General features: G+C 39.8%; 3 protein-coding genes across 4 annotated transcripts; 1 reads left to right on the plus strand and 2 right to left on the minus strand.

Moving 5' to 3' along the window:
• Nucleotides 1-204: 204 nt before the first annotated feature.
• On the minus strand, nt 205-5123 carry dhrs12lb (dehydrogenase/reductase (SDR family) member 12-like b). Its single transcript, XM_074651191.1, has 10 exons — nt 4952-5123; nt 2995-3128; nt 2844-2926; nt 2671-2766; nt 2509-2590; nt 2371-2432; nt 2115-2219; nt 1870-1960; nt 716-853; nt 205-637 (listed from the first exon to the last, which is right to left on the minus strand). Exons 1-10 carry the CDS (start codon nt 5005-5007, stop codon nt 480-482), a joined length of 1005 nt encoding a protein of 334 aa, XP_074507292.1. The 5' UTR covers nt 5008-5123; the 3' UTR covers nt 205-479.
• Nucleotides 5124-6960: 1837 nt separating this feature from the next.
• On the plus strand, nt 6961-11995 carry ap1s3b (adaptor related protein complex 1 subunit sigma 3b). Of its 2 annotated transcripts, XM_074651195.1 has the most exons (6): nt 6961-7114; nt 9600-9778; nt 9922-10030; nt 10225-10362; nt 11099-11160; nt 11317-11995. In XM_074651195.1, the coding sequence occupies exons 1-5, from the start codon at nt 7112-7114 to the stop codon at nt 11138-11140; spliced, it is 471 nt and encodes a 156-aa protein (XP_074507296.1). In that variant the 5' UTR covers nt 6961-7111; the 3' UTR covers nt 11141-11160; nt 11317-11995. The 2 variants fall into 2 exon arrangements, with proteins under 2 accessions (XP_074507296.1, XP_074507297.1); XM_074651196.1 differs by lacking the exon at nt 11099-11160 and having other exon boundaries at nt 6963-7114.
• Nucleotides 11996-12158: 163 nt separating this feature from the next.
• Nucleotides 12159-16423, minus strand: scg2b (secretogranin II b). Its single transcript, XM_074651132.1, has 2 exons — nt 16276-16423; nt 12159-14934 (listed from the first exon to the last, which is right to left on the minus strand). The coding sequence occupies exon 2, from the start codon at nt 14915-14917 to the stop codon at nt 13028-13030; it is 1890 nt and encodes a 629-aa protein (XP_074507233.1). The 5' UTR covers nt 14918-14934; nt 16276-16423; the 3' UTR covers nt 12159-13027.
• Between the last annotated feature and the right edge of the window lie 1223 nt (nt 16424-17646).

Below are 17646 nucleotides of genomic sequence, written 5' to 3' on the forward strand. Positions count from 1 at the left end.
GAATGTACTGAAGGGCCCACAACAGTGTTATCTGCTCCGGTTAAAATTTTCTTCTTTATTACATGAAGAAAAATACAATATTTTGAAATTGTCTCCTTGTGAGGATTGTTACAGTTACAAGTTAAAAATCACAATCACATCCAGCAGATAACCCAATAGATATTGTTTTATCATCTGGATAATAGACAAGTACGATTTTACATGTGTTCAGTAACTGCTAATGATAAGATAGTCAATCCAAATCAATTACTTTTGTCTTTAAATCAATAGTTTGTGATATTTTCAGTGCAGATAGTCCAGTTACCACATATTGACATCACAGATAACTCATGTGACATTGACCTATGACCTGTCCTGTCTAGAATTAAGAAGTACATTAGACATACATGTCAAATATGTGAACATTTTGAGAAATTTATCTAATTTTATCTAATGCTTTAATGGGCCGGTTACATATGGTGTAACATTTGTATCAGGATTCAGACAAAATGAGGTCTGGAAGGCCCGTTGAGCTCTACATCAGGTTGTGACTGAATGGCTCTGGCCAAAGTCTCCAGCTGAGTCATGAAGTGCTGAATCTCTTCAGCAGAGCTGTGAGTCCAGGCCAGAGGCAGGTGGGCAGGAACGGGCGTGCGATCTGCAAACACAAACAATCTGTCAGAGGTCACCTCAGAAGATTGAACGCTCTGTTGAAGTAACACTTGATGCAGCTCACCTTGGAAGAACTGGCCGCTGCGTGTCCTGGCTGCGGCTTTGGACAAGGCCAACCACAACACAGTGTCGGCTCCCTGCTCCACGCCGCGCAGCCTCTCGCCCATCATCTGGTGGAACTGAGGCATTGATGTAGAAACAGCTGGAAACAGGAGAAGAAAATCAGCCAGGGTTATTGGTGTGTATATTGGGTTATTAAAGAGTGACTGACTGTTTCTACTGAAGCAAATGAAACGGAAGCAAGGTTTCCACCACAGACTGATGAGAATTATCATGAATGATCTGCAGGTGCAGTGAAACTGAAAGTGTTAAAGTGCATTTTTAAAAGTAGGACCTCAAAGACAGATTCACCTAAAAATAGTTGGGTAATTTTTCACAAAATGAAGGTGACAAAATAATATGATAGAAATAAGATTTCTTTTAAATTCTTTAAAATCATTCTAATGCATACTCAATTACCTATCCATTTAAATAATCTTTAAAAAATTTGGCAGAATTTAAAAAACAAATGCTAAATACTTCATCTACCTCGTGTCTTGTGTCTCACAGCTATTATGTAAATATTATTTTAGCTATGAAGGCTGATGTTCACTTGAGGATCACATATTTTGTATGTTATGGGCTCCAATTTTGCTGAATTTTCAAAACAACCAGTGGTAGAAGAAGCATTCAGATCATTTATTTAGGCTAAATAGAGGTTGAAATACCACAATTTAATAATACTTGCATTCAAAACCTTACAAAAGGAAAAGTATGAAAGTGTTATCAGCAAGATGTACTTGAAGTTTAAAGGTGAAAATGTGCTCTGTCATTGTTACATACCTACATGTCATAATACTGGATTATTATTATTATTAGTAATAATAATAATAATAATTAATTAAACATTAACAAGTGCAATCACCATTTTTATATTGTAGTTGACTCCAGCTAATTTTACTCATTTTCCAGTGGCTTAATTTACTGTATAACAACAAATGAAGACATTTACTATAGCACCACCATCAGGAGAATTGTTGTTTGATGGACAAGGAGACTGCTGTGGAAGTACAGACTGTGTGAATTATTTTTGGATTTTTTGATAAAAATAGAATAAATACCAGCAGCAGTAGCAATAGTTTTTGAGCTATTTGGGTGAGCTGCCCAGTGAGTCAGTACCTGGTGTATCTGCCCAGCCTGGATGCATCACAGAGAAGTGAATGACCGGGTTAGCTTTGGCCCACTGTTGTGTCAGCACCACCTGCTGTCTCTGAGGAGAAACAACACATATGCTTAGAAATGTGCCTGCAGTATTCACTACTACTGTATATGTATTTTGCATTACTCTTTTATGTCTTTTTTTTCTTCTGTTCAACCACATTACACAGACAAATCCAAACCTGGATTACATTCTCCTCTCCCACCTTGTTCTGGGCGTAGACCATGAGGCCATCAAAGTAGCCCTTCTCTGACTGCAAGTCATCAACTCTGAGTTTCTGCACCAGCATGCCTCCCGAGGACACGGTGATCTAACGGGCAGGGAGAAAAGAGCCACAGTGTGCTGAGACAACAGCCACTACAGCGTGGACAAAAGTGGCTTTATGCTGTGCAGTGTCCACAATGATGCAGTTGAGCACTTTGTGTGTGTTTGTGTGTGTGTGTGTGTGTGTGTAGTCATACCACCCTTGGATCCCGGCTCTTCTGTAGAAGTGGTATGAGAGTCTGGGTGAGGATGTACACCCCTAAAGAGATGGAGAAAAGTCACATTTTAACATCGTTCTGCGTGCCGCAGCATGGCACTCTTTAAGCATCACTCACCCATAGTGTTGGTGGCAAAGTTCTTCTCCAGGCCCTCAGCATTCACCGCTCTCTTGTGCACCATACAGCCTGCATTATTTATCTGTCACATAAGAAATTGTAGAGAAGTCAGATCACAACATTATCAGTTTATGGAGGCAGATTTATGATGGAGACACCTACCAACACATTCAAGGCTGAATACTGCTTCCTGAAGGCCTCTGCAAACTCCCAGACTTGGTGTGTCTCTGACATATCCACAATGTGGATGTATACTTCCTGGAATAACCAGATAAGCATCAGTCTCTCTCTGTCTCTCACACACAGATCATGGGTTTTGTCACCTCAACACTCACTGTGTTCCCACACTCCCTGACGATGTCCGCCCTGGCCTCTTCTGCTTTATCTCTGTTCCTACACACCATGTGGACTGTCCCACCTGCAAACAAAACATTCAACTTTATTTTCTATCAATATAAAGTGCCTGGCAGAGAGCATAACTATTACCTTTCTTGGCTATAGCCATGGCTGTCGCCTTGCCAATCCCACTGTTGGCTCCGGTGATCATAAAAGACCTTCCCACGACGGACACATCCAGGTCTTGGGGCTCGAAGTGTTTAAATGCTGCCTCATATCCCCTCCTAAAGGCACATGGAAAAACACACTAATCATCACTAACGTGCAGTGTTTTTCTCTCTCCGCGTTTTAGCTTCAGTCGAGTCCGGTGATGTGGATGTCATCAGCTGTCAATGGAACTATTGTAATTGCACATAAAGGCCAGTTTGTGTGGTGATGTGTGCCATACGGTGATCAGACCGCTGATATTCCTCTGTTCAGCAGACTTTAGGCTCAAAGAAATGACATGAAATACATTTTACAGACAATATATCCTATATGTAGCCAGCCAGCAAGCAGGAATAACATTTTAGACTATTTGATAACATTAAAGAAATTCATCCCTCTGAGACCTCCGCGATCCCGACCGACTTTCTTTCAGAGTCTGTAGCAGGTTCAGTTTTAAAGCTCGTATGAAAGTAGAAAACCTAATCTACTACAAACAACCATGTCATGCTAGCTTGTCAGGGAAGAGATCAGAAGTGGTTCCTTGACCTCTGACCTCAAGATATGTGACTGAAAATGGGTTCTATGGGTACCCACGAGATTCCCATTTATAGACATGCCCACTAATCACATGCAGTTTGGGGCAAAAAACATGTAGTTTTATGCATGCAGTACAAATGTGTTATTTTCGTCCCTATTCTTAAAATGATGTTTTTGAATATTTCTGCATACTGGGGTCCCTAAACAGTCTTTAAATTACATATATTGGGTATCACTGTAAAGCTGAGACTCTTGTGGATCCAATGAACCCAATTGTATTCATGTGTGATGATGTTAATCCCCATAGTAGCCATTTCATTATAGTGACAGCATTTTTTGAAACTTGACCTCTCTGTATAACATGACCTGTGGTGACCTCTAGGATAATCACAGCGTGATAAAAATGTACAGCTACAAACTAAAGACCTAGGGCATTCAGAGGGTGTATGGCTTTCCTAGGTAGATTGACAATAAGGGTGTTTCTGAGAAGTTTCCAGAACAGAAGTGCTCGTCATCCAATCGCCAAAAAATGCAATTCTTGCAGAAATCTCCAAATGTCAAAAGTTTTTGATACCAAGTCACAGCATGGCTTTTTCTATGGTGTTCCTTTAAGTCTTGGTGTCTTCATGTGGTATTTTGGAGGGATTATTGATCATTTTTTATCAATTCTCGATTAGTAAAAAATTGTTAAATTTAGCACCAAATCTGTGTAACAAATGGTATCAACCCAAAAATTGCTGCAACAACTTATGAAACATATTAGAGCATGGGAATGGACATCATATACTTCCATCATAATGTTCTAAGCCCTTACACTCTTTTACAATTTATTTTAAATAATTAATTCATGATAATTTCTGATTTATGACTACAACAACTTGACAACTTGACACACAAATTAATCTTCAGGTTTCCAGCTTTCAGATGATGAACACCACTTCTATGTGGCCTCTACTGTTTACTTGCTATCTCCCCCTAAAGACCCCCTGTACCCCCCTAAAAAAGACAAAAACTGGTCTACTGTGGGTCTCAGAGGACAGAAATCGCAATTGCATGCAAGCATAAAGAGATCATCAAGTTTGAATAAACAAAATTACAAAATGTACCCAACACTTTTCCTCATAGCTAGATAAAAGTATCAAACCACTTGTTAAAAGGCACCAGAATGCAGGAAATGACCTCTACTCTCATAAGAGTAGAGAGGACCACCACCCGACCCCAGTTAGATTGTCCCACCCACATTTTCAGTGCTTCCTACTCCCATGAAATAGCACTTTACACTGACTGACAAAGCAACATGCGATAGAAATGTCTCTACATCTCTAGATAAGCTCCAAAGTATCGACTCAACGTGTCGACTGACCTTGTATATTGGTGGATTCCATTCCAAAACCAGATGGCATTTCTGTACAGAGACATGGTATCAAGTGAATCCCAAGAAGTGCACCAGTTAGCCTTAGTCCTGGTAAACCACTGTGACAGATCAGCATCACATGAAGCAGACAGAGAGGGAGCACAGCTGCTCTCTGCCGACACCGCATGGGAATAACACTGAAACACAGTCAAGTGATATTAGTTCAAATGCTCTGTACTAAATCACGAGGTATATCTTTAAAGGTTGTGACGGGCTGCATCCACACACTTATTGAACTCATGCTCCTTAACAAAGGTACAGATACATTTTGACAGTTGAACAAAAAAAAAGAAGACAAAATAATGACATATACATTTCATAATACCAGGGTTTGTGTTTATGTCATATACATCATATTATAATAATTTAATAATTTACAAGTCTTAATGGCTTTTCTTGTTTTTAATGTAGGTTATGATGGTGCTATGCTGTTTAAATTAATTTTTCATTAACCTTTATTTAACCTGGTTTAGACCCATTGAGATTAAAATCTCTATTTCAAGAACGACCTGGCCAAGAATGGCAGCAGTACAAACAGTTTCATACACACACATTTGAAAAAACAACAACAATAGATTAGTTCAAAGGTGCCATACCATAAAAGTGCAGGGAAGCCATATAATCCTATTTCAATCAAAACAAGTACAATTATCGATAGAGTCCGTTTCTATAGATTTCACCATGCCTTTAAATTAATTTAGAGTGACTAGGTCCTGGAGTTTAAGTTAATTTTGCAGGCTATTCCATGCAGATGGTGCAGAAAACATAAAGGCCTTCTTTCCCAACTCAGTCCGAACTCTGGGAACAGTCATAAGCTTATAGTGTCCTGATACCGTAACCCATAATTGCCATGATTTCTGGTTAGAAAGACAGATAAATAACAGGGGAGTCTACCCAGAATGGGCTTATAGATAAAAAAACATACCAACCATTAATAAAATCCAGGAAAGTTGGCCTGCTTCCTGACCACTTTTGTCTTATGGATTTGAAATTTTCCAAAGATATTAAATAACTGTATAGCATGTTATTTCCAATCTTATCTTGACTAAATTACATCAAACATATTTTATTACAACATTCATCTTAAGTTTCTTTTGTAGAAAGTTGGCAACATCAAACCAGAATATCATTGTATATATACAGAAAGAAAGAATAGATGGGAAATACTCTCTTCTTCAAGTCCACAGAAATCACACTTGTAATCAATATGCAGCTTCACTGTAAAAAGAAGTGTAAAATAATGGAAATTACATATATTTATTGTTAGAATAGAGTAATACACCCTAAATCTAAGACCATTTACATATAAATCACGAATGAAACTTGTAATTTTACGTTGCAAAAGTCCAAATTTACATTAACTCAGAAGTTTTGCAAAAAAAATCTGTATTTTTCCAAGAAATATTTTTAGAATTCCATGAAATCCTTTTCTTCTAACATAAATGAATTGTTAAAATAGAGTCATACATCTCTAAAAAACAGAATAAGTATCTTTAAAAATGATCAAGAAAAGCTTAAATACAGATAATTACGATTGTGATTACAAAAAATACTGTAAATCTAAAACCATTTACATATAAATCACAAATGAAACATGTAATTTTTAAAAAAGAATTCTGTCATTTTGAAATACAGACAAAAAATGTAAAATGTCTTGAAAAAAACTGTAAAAAAATATATTTTTTTACAAAAAAAATAAAAAAAATTTACAGTGTTGAACACAAGTTTTACTGGATAAATTCTGTGCAATAACTTGAAACTTGAAACTTCCTCAAGTTTTTTTTATCAATACAGTATTTATCACAAATGTTCCAAGCTTTCTCCCACTTTATATCCTCAAATAAGGACGACCAGGCACATCTCTAGATGAATGGACAGAAACAAACAACCAATCCAGATGGTTGGGAGGTGTGGTGACGCGTCCTTCAGGCACCGCTCCGCCCGGCGGACAGCCAGCAGAGAGGCGGAGTTAACCAACTTCCACACTGACTGGAGAGAGCCACGGATAGATATGCGTTCAGCCGGACCAGTTGACCCTTTGTGAGGGTTAAAGTGCTTTCTTTTTCTAATCTTTTGATAGCGTTTATAGCTCTTTGGTGCAGCGTCAAAATGGTGAGTGTTTACCTGGTTGTTTTTACGCATGACGTCACTCTATTCACCTGTCGCACCTGTTGTCGCTGACAGGTAGCTAAAGAAGCTATAGCACCACCTCTACTCCACTTCCTTTATTGCTCTGAGGCCTAGTTTGTTTCTGTCAGGCCGCCAAGGTAGCATTGGGTTTCTATTGTGGGTTTAATTTGACTTTATTGCTGGTGTTCCCTTAAAAGCGACAGCCGGATGTAAGGTGTGTGTTTCCTTAACAGGTCCCCTCAGTCTAACAGGTTCTGCAGGTCCTACATTGGTGGCAGTTTGATGCTTTCCATATCTATTTGCCTGTGGGGTGACACAGGACACACACACACCTGGAAATACCAGTATGAGGACTGGCTGTAGGCCTGCTTTTTTTTAATTATTTATTATTTCTAGTAGCTATAATGTGGTTTTATATCAATGCAGTATGTGTTTTGTTTATTTTTAGTAGCTATAATGTGGTTTTATATCAATGCAGTATGTGTGTGTTTATTTTTAGTAGCTATAATGTGGTTTTATATCAATGCAGTATGTGTTTTTTTTATTTTTAGTAGCTATAATGTGGTTTAATATCAATGCAGTATGTGTTTTGTTTATTTTTAGTAGCTATAATGTGGTTTTATATCAATGCAGTATGTGTTTTGTTTATTTTTAGTAGCTATAATGTGGTTTTATATCAATGCAGTATGTGTTTTGTTTATTTTTAGTAGCTATAATGTGGTTTTATATCAATGCAACATGTGTTTTTTCTGTCCACTTCACAGTGGAGGTATAAGCTACTTCCTCAGTTTGTTGAAACTAATTGAACTCTGACATTTTCCTAAAATAGCTGCAGACTTAGAGATAAAAAAATATTTCCACACTGTACAACAATGTCCCATACTTTATGTATTTGGTTTCTCCAACAATCCACAATATGTAATTCCAAGACTGTTTAGGGACCCCAGTATGCAGAAATATTCAAAAACATCATTTTAAGAATAGGTGAAAATAACACATTTGTACTGCACGCATAAAACTACATGTTTTTTGCCCCCAAACTGCATGTGATTATCATAAAGTGGGCATGTCTATAAAATGGGAATATCTTGTGTATCATAATGTTCACACTTCCTTATTAGGGTTGTGTTTTGCCAAGATCTGGCCATACGATACGTATCATGATACGGGGTTATGATTCAATATATTGCGATATATTGCGGTACTGTAAGCAAGGCAATATATTACGATTTTTAAAATCTAATTTTAGGAAAACTGTCATAGTATAAAACCACCATATGTATAAAAACTGAGTAAAATAAAGTTAACTTTTTTAATGCAATCAGAATTGTGGGATCTGCATTTTCATTTATCACAGTCCCTGTAACATCCAGCTTCATAGCACTACTTTGAGATGGTACATACACTGAGAGGGCGCATGTCTTTACAAATGAAATAAAGTATTGACTGAGTTCATCTTTGCATGTAAGCTATTAACTAAAAATCGATGCAGCGTTTTTGAGAATCGATACAGTATCACAAAACATAATATCACGATACTCGACATTTTCGATATTTTCTCACACCCCTATTCCTTATAATTAACTGACTTATTAGCTGGCACTGTTTCTTGTTGTTGTACTGCAACTAACAATTACTTTCATTATCAATCAATCTGCCGATTATTTTCTCGATTAAAGGGACTCTGTAGACGCGAGCGAGCATCGGTCAAAACAGTGAGGCGACACAAACGAGACTGAACGTGATTGAAAGGCATCATGTTGATTAACATTAGCAATTCCAATAGAAATGCGGTAAAATTAATGTCCATTTCGATATGTAGCTAAATCTATTTCCAATGCTAGGAAGCACATAATGTAAAATCCAACTCCTTAGCTCTCTTGAAAAGCGTAAAGGAAACTCCAAAACTACCTCTTCCTCAATCATTTGTTGACCTTCACATTTCTGCCTGTCAAGCCCTTTTTTTTCCTCTCTTAAGTGATGTTTGGTTAGTGTAGTTACTCTTTAAAGAGTCATGATGGCAACAGCAAACCACTCTTTTGACCCTTGGTTTGTGTGTTAGAGGGTAGTTTAATAATGTCCTCTGCAAAGACTTTGTGTGGACTTGTGTGCGTGTTTGTTAGGGCTGCCCCCTCTTAGTCGATTCGTTGACTAATCAGCTGTTTTGGTTTTAATCCACTAAGATTTCTTTCGTCGATTAGTCATTTTTTTAATGCTTTTTTTCACGCTGAATGACTTATTTCCAAGAAACATACGAGCACATCTCCGGGAAACACAAAATTTAAAGTGGTGCTTTTGTGTAAATCGTGTGTACTAATCGATTAGTTGACAAACAGGTACGAGTATTAGTCTACTAAGAATGTCTTTGTTCCAGGACAGCTCCTAATAGTTCTTGATACAAGTCATCCCCTCAGTTCATGCATGCGTCATTGCCCCTCTGACCCCGCTGTGTGTCTTGTGTTGTCAGATGCGCTTCCTGCTCCTCTTCAGTCGCCAGGGGAAGCTGCGTCTGCAGAAGTGGTTCACGCCCATGTCAGAACGTGAGAAGAAGAAGATCACTAGGGACATGACCACCATGGTGTTGGCACGGCAACCACGCTCCTGTAACTTCCTGCACTGGAAAGACCTGAAGATTATTTACAAGAGGTGGGGGCTGCCCCCGCATGTTTGTTTAATTAGAAAGCACCGGAACCCACCAGTATCTGTTCTACTCATAGTTACACCTGCTGTGGAAATAATGTATAACTATTTATTTACATCAGCTGGAATGTCTTTCACCTTTTCCTCAGGTACGCGAGCCTGTATTTCTGCTTGGGCATAGACAACGGGGAGAATGAGCTGATAGCCCTGGAGGTTATACATCGCTACGTGGAGCTGCTGGACAAATACTTTGGCAATGTATTTCACTGTGTTTCACCCTCCTTTTATTCAATATATAGATTAAAGTGTAACTTGAAATATTATGGTAGCTTAAATCAATATTAACTGTTGAACTAGGCTGTAAAGATCGTACAAAAACAGCAGTTTTAAAGTGAAAAATTTAAGTATATTCTGCAACTGTTTTCTAATAATCTCAACAAACCTCCTCTCAGGTGTGTGAGCTGGACATAATCTTTAACTTTGAGAAGGCCTATTTTATCCTGGATGAGTTTCTAATGGGAGGCGAAATACAGGAAACCTCCAAACAAATGGTGAATCGCTCCATCGAAGCCTCGGACATGTTACAGGAGGTGAGATGCGCTGACACAGACACACACACACACACACTCTCATACACAACACAAGGCGTGGCTTGCATCTGTGGTGTGTGTGTGTGAGCATGTAACATTTGTTGCACGGCGCGACATGATTAAAGAAACGGTGACATGTTTTGTAGTTTAGTGTTGATTGGATCTTTTTTTTTCCTTTTTAAATCTCGGCTTTGGGGTACTTAGACGGATCCAGATGCCTGAAATTGGTTCTTTATAATACTTATCATGAATCAAGCTCCAGTATGGGAACTTGTTTCGGTTTGTTTGTGTGTATGTGTGTGTGTGTGTGTGAGAAACGTCGTAAGTAGTCGGTGTCATAATGAGTTCAATTAACAGTGGTGCTGACTCCCTGGTGTGCCTTTCCTTCTCGTAGCTTATAGGCTTGTGTATATTAGCTCCTTTTTATATAGATGTGTGTGTGTGTGTTGTGCTGCTGTTTTCCTCCCCCCCTCTGTGTGTGTGAGTCTCTCTCTCTCTCTCTCTCTCTCTCTGCCAGCGTTATTGCGAGAGAGAGACAGGAACGTGGCGTAGTTTTAGTGTTTGGCTGATGCTTCCCGCTCTCCCTGTAGGTTCACGGCTCTGTGTAGTACGGTAGTTAACTGGGTGTGTCGTTCTTGTGCTTCTCAAGACGGGCTGACTAACACTTTTTTAATCAAGAGTTGGATTAATGTGCAACAGCGTAGCCTCCCATTCATTTTGACCATTATCGCTTCAGGATGACAGCAGTGAGTGGTATGAGGTCGAGCTGTTTGGATGACCTTGAATATGGACAGAAAGGTTAGATGTTCTGCTTGTGTTAGTTGGTGTGCTCAGCACTTAATACCGGGTGATATGTAGACGTGTGCCTGTGAATATTAATCGTATTATAATGCATTTTTACAAGGTGTAGAAGCTGATTTTTTTAAACTAAACTCTTTTGTGTTTCCATTCTAGACCATGGAGGAGTATATGAGCAAACCTGCATTTTAACCCGTGGGGAGAAAGAAGGGACACAAAGGAACGACGGGGAGGAATACAGGAACCAAAACGCACTGTATACGAGTCAAAGAAGTTTCTGAGTATGGATATGTAATATCACTTTGATCCTGCTGAACATTTTCAAAAGACAAAAACAGGCGTATTGAACGTCTTCTGCCTGAAGCTTTGCTGTGATGTAACTGCATATTGAGAGTAAGTCTAATATTTTTCAGTCATGTGCTCAATTGAAGGAAGGGGGAGGGTTTGTTTTCACACTGATTGATGTTTTTGAAATGTAAATGAAGTAGCGGTAGGATCCGGGGTGTAAAAGAAAATATTTTGGGTTTATGAATTTGTTCAGTTTATTTAGAAATAATGTATTAATATATTGGAAGTGAATGTTTTTATTCCATAAACACTACCTATTAATTTTGGAAAACTTGTGCTACTATGCAACTCTCGTTAATGTTTGAAAAAAAATAAATCAAAAACAACAGATTGAGACAGATTATGATGAATTTCTTACTGTTTTTAAGCTGTATAGCCTATTTCACATGTGTGGGACCAATAGTCTTTAAAGGAGCTAGTGCGGGTGTGAATATCACTATTTTTTATCATGTGCAATTTATGATTAAAATGTGTATTTTGATAAACAGTCTGCTTTGAGACATTTTTTTTTATCATAATTGTGTATTTGAAGCTCACCAAACCATGTGGAATTCAGTGTTTACTACAATCAACACGAGTTTAAAAAGTTTTTTTTATTCCCTATATAGTGTATACGGTGTGTTTTTAATAAGGCAACACAACTCAGCAAGAAGAAAAATAATACCGCTGATGCTTTATTCATCTGTGATTCATCACACATTATTGAACATGTACAAAATGGTTTAAAAATGAGCATACATAGCACAACCACTGGTAGGCCAACAATACGGAGCTTCGCAGTATGAAAGGGTTGGAAGGCAGGCGACGGTCTGATATTTAGACTTGGAAATAATTATCCATAATAATAACATTAAATCCACTAACCCTGAATATATCATGAGTCACAACAACACTCGCTCTCAGGCCAGCACGCTGCCGCTGCCCCTAACGAAAAATCCCCATAATGTTCCTCTGTCGGTATACTGTATATGCTTGTGTTTTTAAAAGGCCCAGTCAGCAATTTTTACCTTATCATTTACAGATATATTCACATGTGTAATTGAATAGTTTGACATAGATGAAAAATAAGCGTTTTTTTTTTTTTTACAGTTGATTATAATTGGAAAATATAGGCCTGTTTACAAACACCATCAATGTAAACAAACCTTTAACAACATCACAAAACTTTAAATAACTTGGATTTCATTGTGACTTGATATTATAATCTACATGTTATAGGGCCTAATTGGCAATTTGAGAGTTCAAATCAAAAAGTGTTCTGAGGATACATTTTTTTTTTTCTCATGTATGCACCTTTAATCTCCTGTGATATATCAATATAATATGTCTAGAATGTTCTTGCAGCAAGTATAGGGACTATTTTTTACAAATGTTTTGGATTGCTATAGTTCATTTTTCGTTAGGGTGATAATACCAGCTATAGGTCATATAATATAAATTTGTAAACTAGATCACGTCCACCAAACTTTTATTTTTGAGACAGTATAAATATTCAGAATTTTAGTGCGTCTTCGCAGTGCTACATCCCAGCCACTGTTTTTTCACGGTTCTCCATCTCCTCCTCTTCATTCACGGTCTGTGGAGCCAACGTCTTGTCCGTCATCTCCTCCTCCTGCATCTCCGTGGGCTCTACTTTCTCCTCCGTGGCCACCTCGGTCTCCCTCTTGGCCATCGGCCTTTTTTCACTGTTTTCCGCTTGCCCCAAGTAGTCCTTCATGACTCGCTCGTACAGCTCGTATGGGAACTGTCCCTTCAGCTGCTGCGCCTGGGTGTCCCTCTTGCTGATGGTGTTCGGGTACTCTGTGAGGATCTTGGCCGCCAGGTAGGTGGTCACCTCATCTTCCACATCACCACCTTCATCATCATCTTCATCAACAGCAGACTGACGCTTCAGGGGCATCTTGTTGAGCTCGGATAAAAAGAGGTTCTCCCTGCGCCCTGAGGATGGAGCTGGAGGGATTTTAACCAGAGCCGCATTTGCGACTGGTTTGGTCGCAGCTGGGATTCTCTCCAAGGATGGGGAGGTCTTCATGGGTCTCTGCAGCACGGGATACTCGTTACTGATAGTCTCCACGCCGATGATGTCCAAGAAGTCCTCTCTGTCCATATCCTCTGGGATGGGCTTGCTCTTCACTGGCAGTCTGCGGCTGTAGTACCGGATCTTGGAGGGGGTGTTCTGGCCGTTGGTGGTGGTGGTGGTGGTGGTGGTGTAGCGAGCTGAGCTTCTTTGGGGTTCCCGATGGAACTTCCTGAGCTCCTCTGTGAGCAGCATGTCGATGAGATCCTGCGGAGGAACGTGGAGCTTCAAGGAGAGCTGCAGCAGCTCCTTCACTGTTCTTGGATCCACGATGGAGGGGCGGATCAGCCTCTTCCTCTGCTCTCCGGTGGTCTTATCCCTCTTCTGCTTCTGCGTCTGATCGCTCATCTCCAAGACCTTCAGGAGGTAGTAGTCCACCAGCTTGGTGTCATCATCATTATCATCAGCCTCATCTTCTTGGTTCTTCTGGCTCCTCGCCCTGCGCTGCATCATCTCCTCCTCCAGCGCCCTCTCCATCTCTTCGTGGCTCCTGTTCACCATCTCTTCCGTCTCCTCCCTCTCCTCCACAGGGACCCACTCCTCCTCTCCTCCTCCGGCCACGTCGTCGTAGGCCTGGCTCCTCAGGCTGAACCCATCACCTCCTTCTTCTTCATCCTCATCCTCATCCCCGAACACGTCTCTCTTCTGGCCACCCATCATGGGCATCCTCCCGAGTTCTTCAAAGATGCTGCGTAAATTGGCGAGGCTCTGAGGAGTGTACTGCTCATCCAGATCCTCCGTGGCCCTCTTGGCGTCTGTATTCTCCTCGTCTTCAAACATCAGAGGGTATTTCTTGTGGGGTCTTGGGAAGTTACCGTATTGTGTCGCCGGTGCCGGTGCTGCTGCAGCCTCTGGAGTCTCCGTTTCTTTGGCGCGGTGCCTTTGGTGCGTGCGTCGGTCGTTCCTGGGCCGATCCTGGAGCGACTGGAGCAGGGCTTTCATCAGCTGCTCGGCGGTAATGTCCTGCCTCTGGGTGCTTGGTGCAGGCTGACGCTCCACGGGGGTTTCATCCTGCTGCTGCTGCGAGGCGAGCTGAAGAAGCACCCGGAACTTGTCCACTTCTTCGTCATAATCCACTGGTTCTGGTCCGGTTCTCCCTCCTCCTCCTCCGTTCCGCTGCTGCTTCAGGTTCTCGATGTACTCCAGGGCTTTGATCATGTCGGAGCTGGGCGGCTGGTAGGGCGCTGCCGGCTGCTGCGCCTCACTCTCCCCGCCTCGGAGCCGGTAGTGGCGGGGGAGAGACGCAGCCTGCACGGAGGATGCACATCCATGGAGGAGGAAGAGCAGGACCACGGCTCCACCCAAGGGCAACTTGTGGTGCGAATGCAGCATTATAGGCAATGTATTACCTGCGAAAACCAAAAGAGAGCAGAAACATGTAAGACGGTAATTTACCCATGCCATCAATCATTCACTGTTAAGAATTTCCCAGTAAAATAACAGTAAAGTACTGGCAGCAGGGTTGCCTTTATGTTACTGTAAAATTAACATTATTATACTGTCTCTGAAATTTACAGCTTTATACTTTTAATGAAAAATACTGTTTTTTTTAAATTAATTTCACAGTATTTTACAGTTAATTTACTGTTTAAAGATACATTATATAGCTGTTTTTCACCTTTCTTTTATCTTACTGATTTGTTTTAATGCACTATTTAGGTTGTATTTTTTACATACATTTTAATAAATATTATTGTTTTACCTAGATGAATAGACTTAGCAGGTTACAGACATAGGAATAGTCACACTAAATACAATTAAAGGCACTTGTTAGGAAAAAGGCTATAATAGACTTGTTGACACTTTTCCCAAAAATGTCTGTCTATAGCTGGCTACAAGCACAGAATGCAAACCAGAACAACATGTGAGTGAAGAACAATAAAGCTAATTCACTGATTTTACAATCATGTACAATGTACAAGCCTCACATGTGCAGATCAGGTCCCAGAATTAAAAAAATACTGCATGAAACTGTTACTGATGATACTTTAGACAGCTGATCAGCAGTAAAGTGCTGTTTTTTAAGAATGCATTATAGTTCAGTTAAAAAAAACGCCTATGAGCGTAATTTAACAGGTTTTCTTTTGTATTAACAGTAAAGCACTGTTTTTAGCAATAACAGGTTAATACTGTTGAAATTCTGCTGTAAATTAACAGCAATTGTTTACAGTGTTGGAATAGCTGTCCTCTTAACATCCGTCAATCCTCTAACAAATCCTCATTCAAATACCATCTACGAATACATTACTTGAGCAGCTGATCGATAGACCAGTGTTGCAAAAACGTGCGTAAGTCTTGTTTTTATCCGGGAATTGAATGAATGCCTATCAGGGAGTTTACGCTCCGCAAATTGAATGATAGGATGCTGCGCGTGAGGGGATACATTCTCATCACTGGATGAGTCATCCACGGCGTTGTTATGGGCAACCTCAGCATCAGCATCCGATTCCCTCCTTATAACAGTATCATTAAAAATCATCGTTATTTCACTATAGCAACACACGTATTTTTAATCATGGATTGTTTAGGATGCGCGTTTTTTTTTATCACATTGATAACCCACATTAACAAAAACGTGACGGAATCTGCGAATGTGGGAAAAACAATCTTTCAATCTAAGACACTTGGATATTCAGCTGAACTAAAAATTAAATAAAATAATGAAAACATATAATAAAAATGCGTCTTACCTTTTGGTAATAAAGCTCAGACAGCAGTGAAGGTGTATGGCATCTCCTCAGGAGCGGTTCTGTTCTCGTCTGTTTTCAGCACTTGGACAGCTCCCCCCTCGTTATATGAGGCAACACCTGACCACCGCGTCATCGCACAACACACGCAATAGCCGGTCCTAAAAAAAAATCCATATAAATGATTCAGGTTCATGATATGGCATGCTAAAGAGCTGGCTGCTTTAAAAATAGTCCTCTGTTGCACACAGCACCACTCTGTAGAAAGCTATTGACTGGAAAGATCTTTAAATGTCTGGGAGCAGCAGATGTATTGCTGCCTCACAAAGATAGATGTTGGATTCTCATTCATGCAAAACACAATAACACATTTTATTGAAATTAAATCAGAGGAATAAAATATGCTTCCAGCTTATTTAAACATCAACATTTTTATGAGATTTTTATGTCATCTTAAAAGTAAATTCCACATGCACCAAAAATTAACTTTCAATCTGACACAGGGAAAAAAACACTTTTGGTCATTTTTGGTGTAAAACAATATGTAGTTTTTACATCACTGCCACTCTCGTCATGGCACATGAAGAGTTAAACCCTCTAGCGATGACTCACAGTTGCTGTCGCAGTTCAGTTCAGCGCACCCCCCCTCCTCTCCTCTGACAGAGACGGTGATAAACAGCCTCCTGTCGGCTGCATGGGGGCCAAAGCTCCGGCATTCCGCAGGTCGACTGGATGAAGGAGGCCACAGCAAGACACCTGCTGATCAAAGGTCACGGATGGGTGGTGACAGAGTTCGTGGTGAGATCAATTAGACACATCCATCCATCCATCCATCCATCCATCCATCCATCCATCCCTTCATCCAGAGAACATCTGTTATCATAAAAAAAAAATGGCATCATCATAACATTTCATTTTAGCACTCTTATACTTAAAATAATTAAAGGCACAGTCACATTTAGACACCATATTCATTCCCTTTCTAGACGTACTTTTTTCTGTAGGGAGGCTAAACAAAGGTGAAAATGCTAAATCACCTCATAATTTTGGATTTATTTGTCTAAAAAAACCCAAATCAAATCCTAAACTCTAAGATATATCCTATAATAAAACTTAAAGGTCCCATATTATGTTCATTTTCAGGTTCATACTTGTATTTCATGTTTCTACTTGAACATTTTTACAGGCTGTAATGTTAAAAAAACAACTTTATTTTCCTCACATTGTCTGTCTGAATATGCCTGTATTTACCCTCCGTCTGAAACGCTTCGTTTTAGCTAATTTCAACGGAATTGCAATGGAATTGCGTTGCTAGGCAACAGCCTGGCTCCATGTTTACTTCCTGTCAGCTGATGTCATTCACAGACACGGCAA

Source organism: Sebastes fasciatus, chromosome 11, assembly GCF_043250625.1.
Source record: "Sebastes fasciatus isolate fSebFas1 chromosome 11, fSebFas1.pri, whole genome shotgun sequence".
In the NCBI taxonomy this organism is placed as follows: Eukaryota; Metazoa; Chordata; class Actinopteri; order Perciformes; family Sebastidae; genus Sebastes; species Sebastes fasciatus.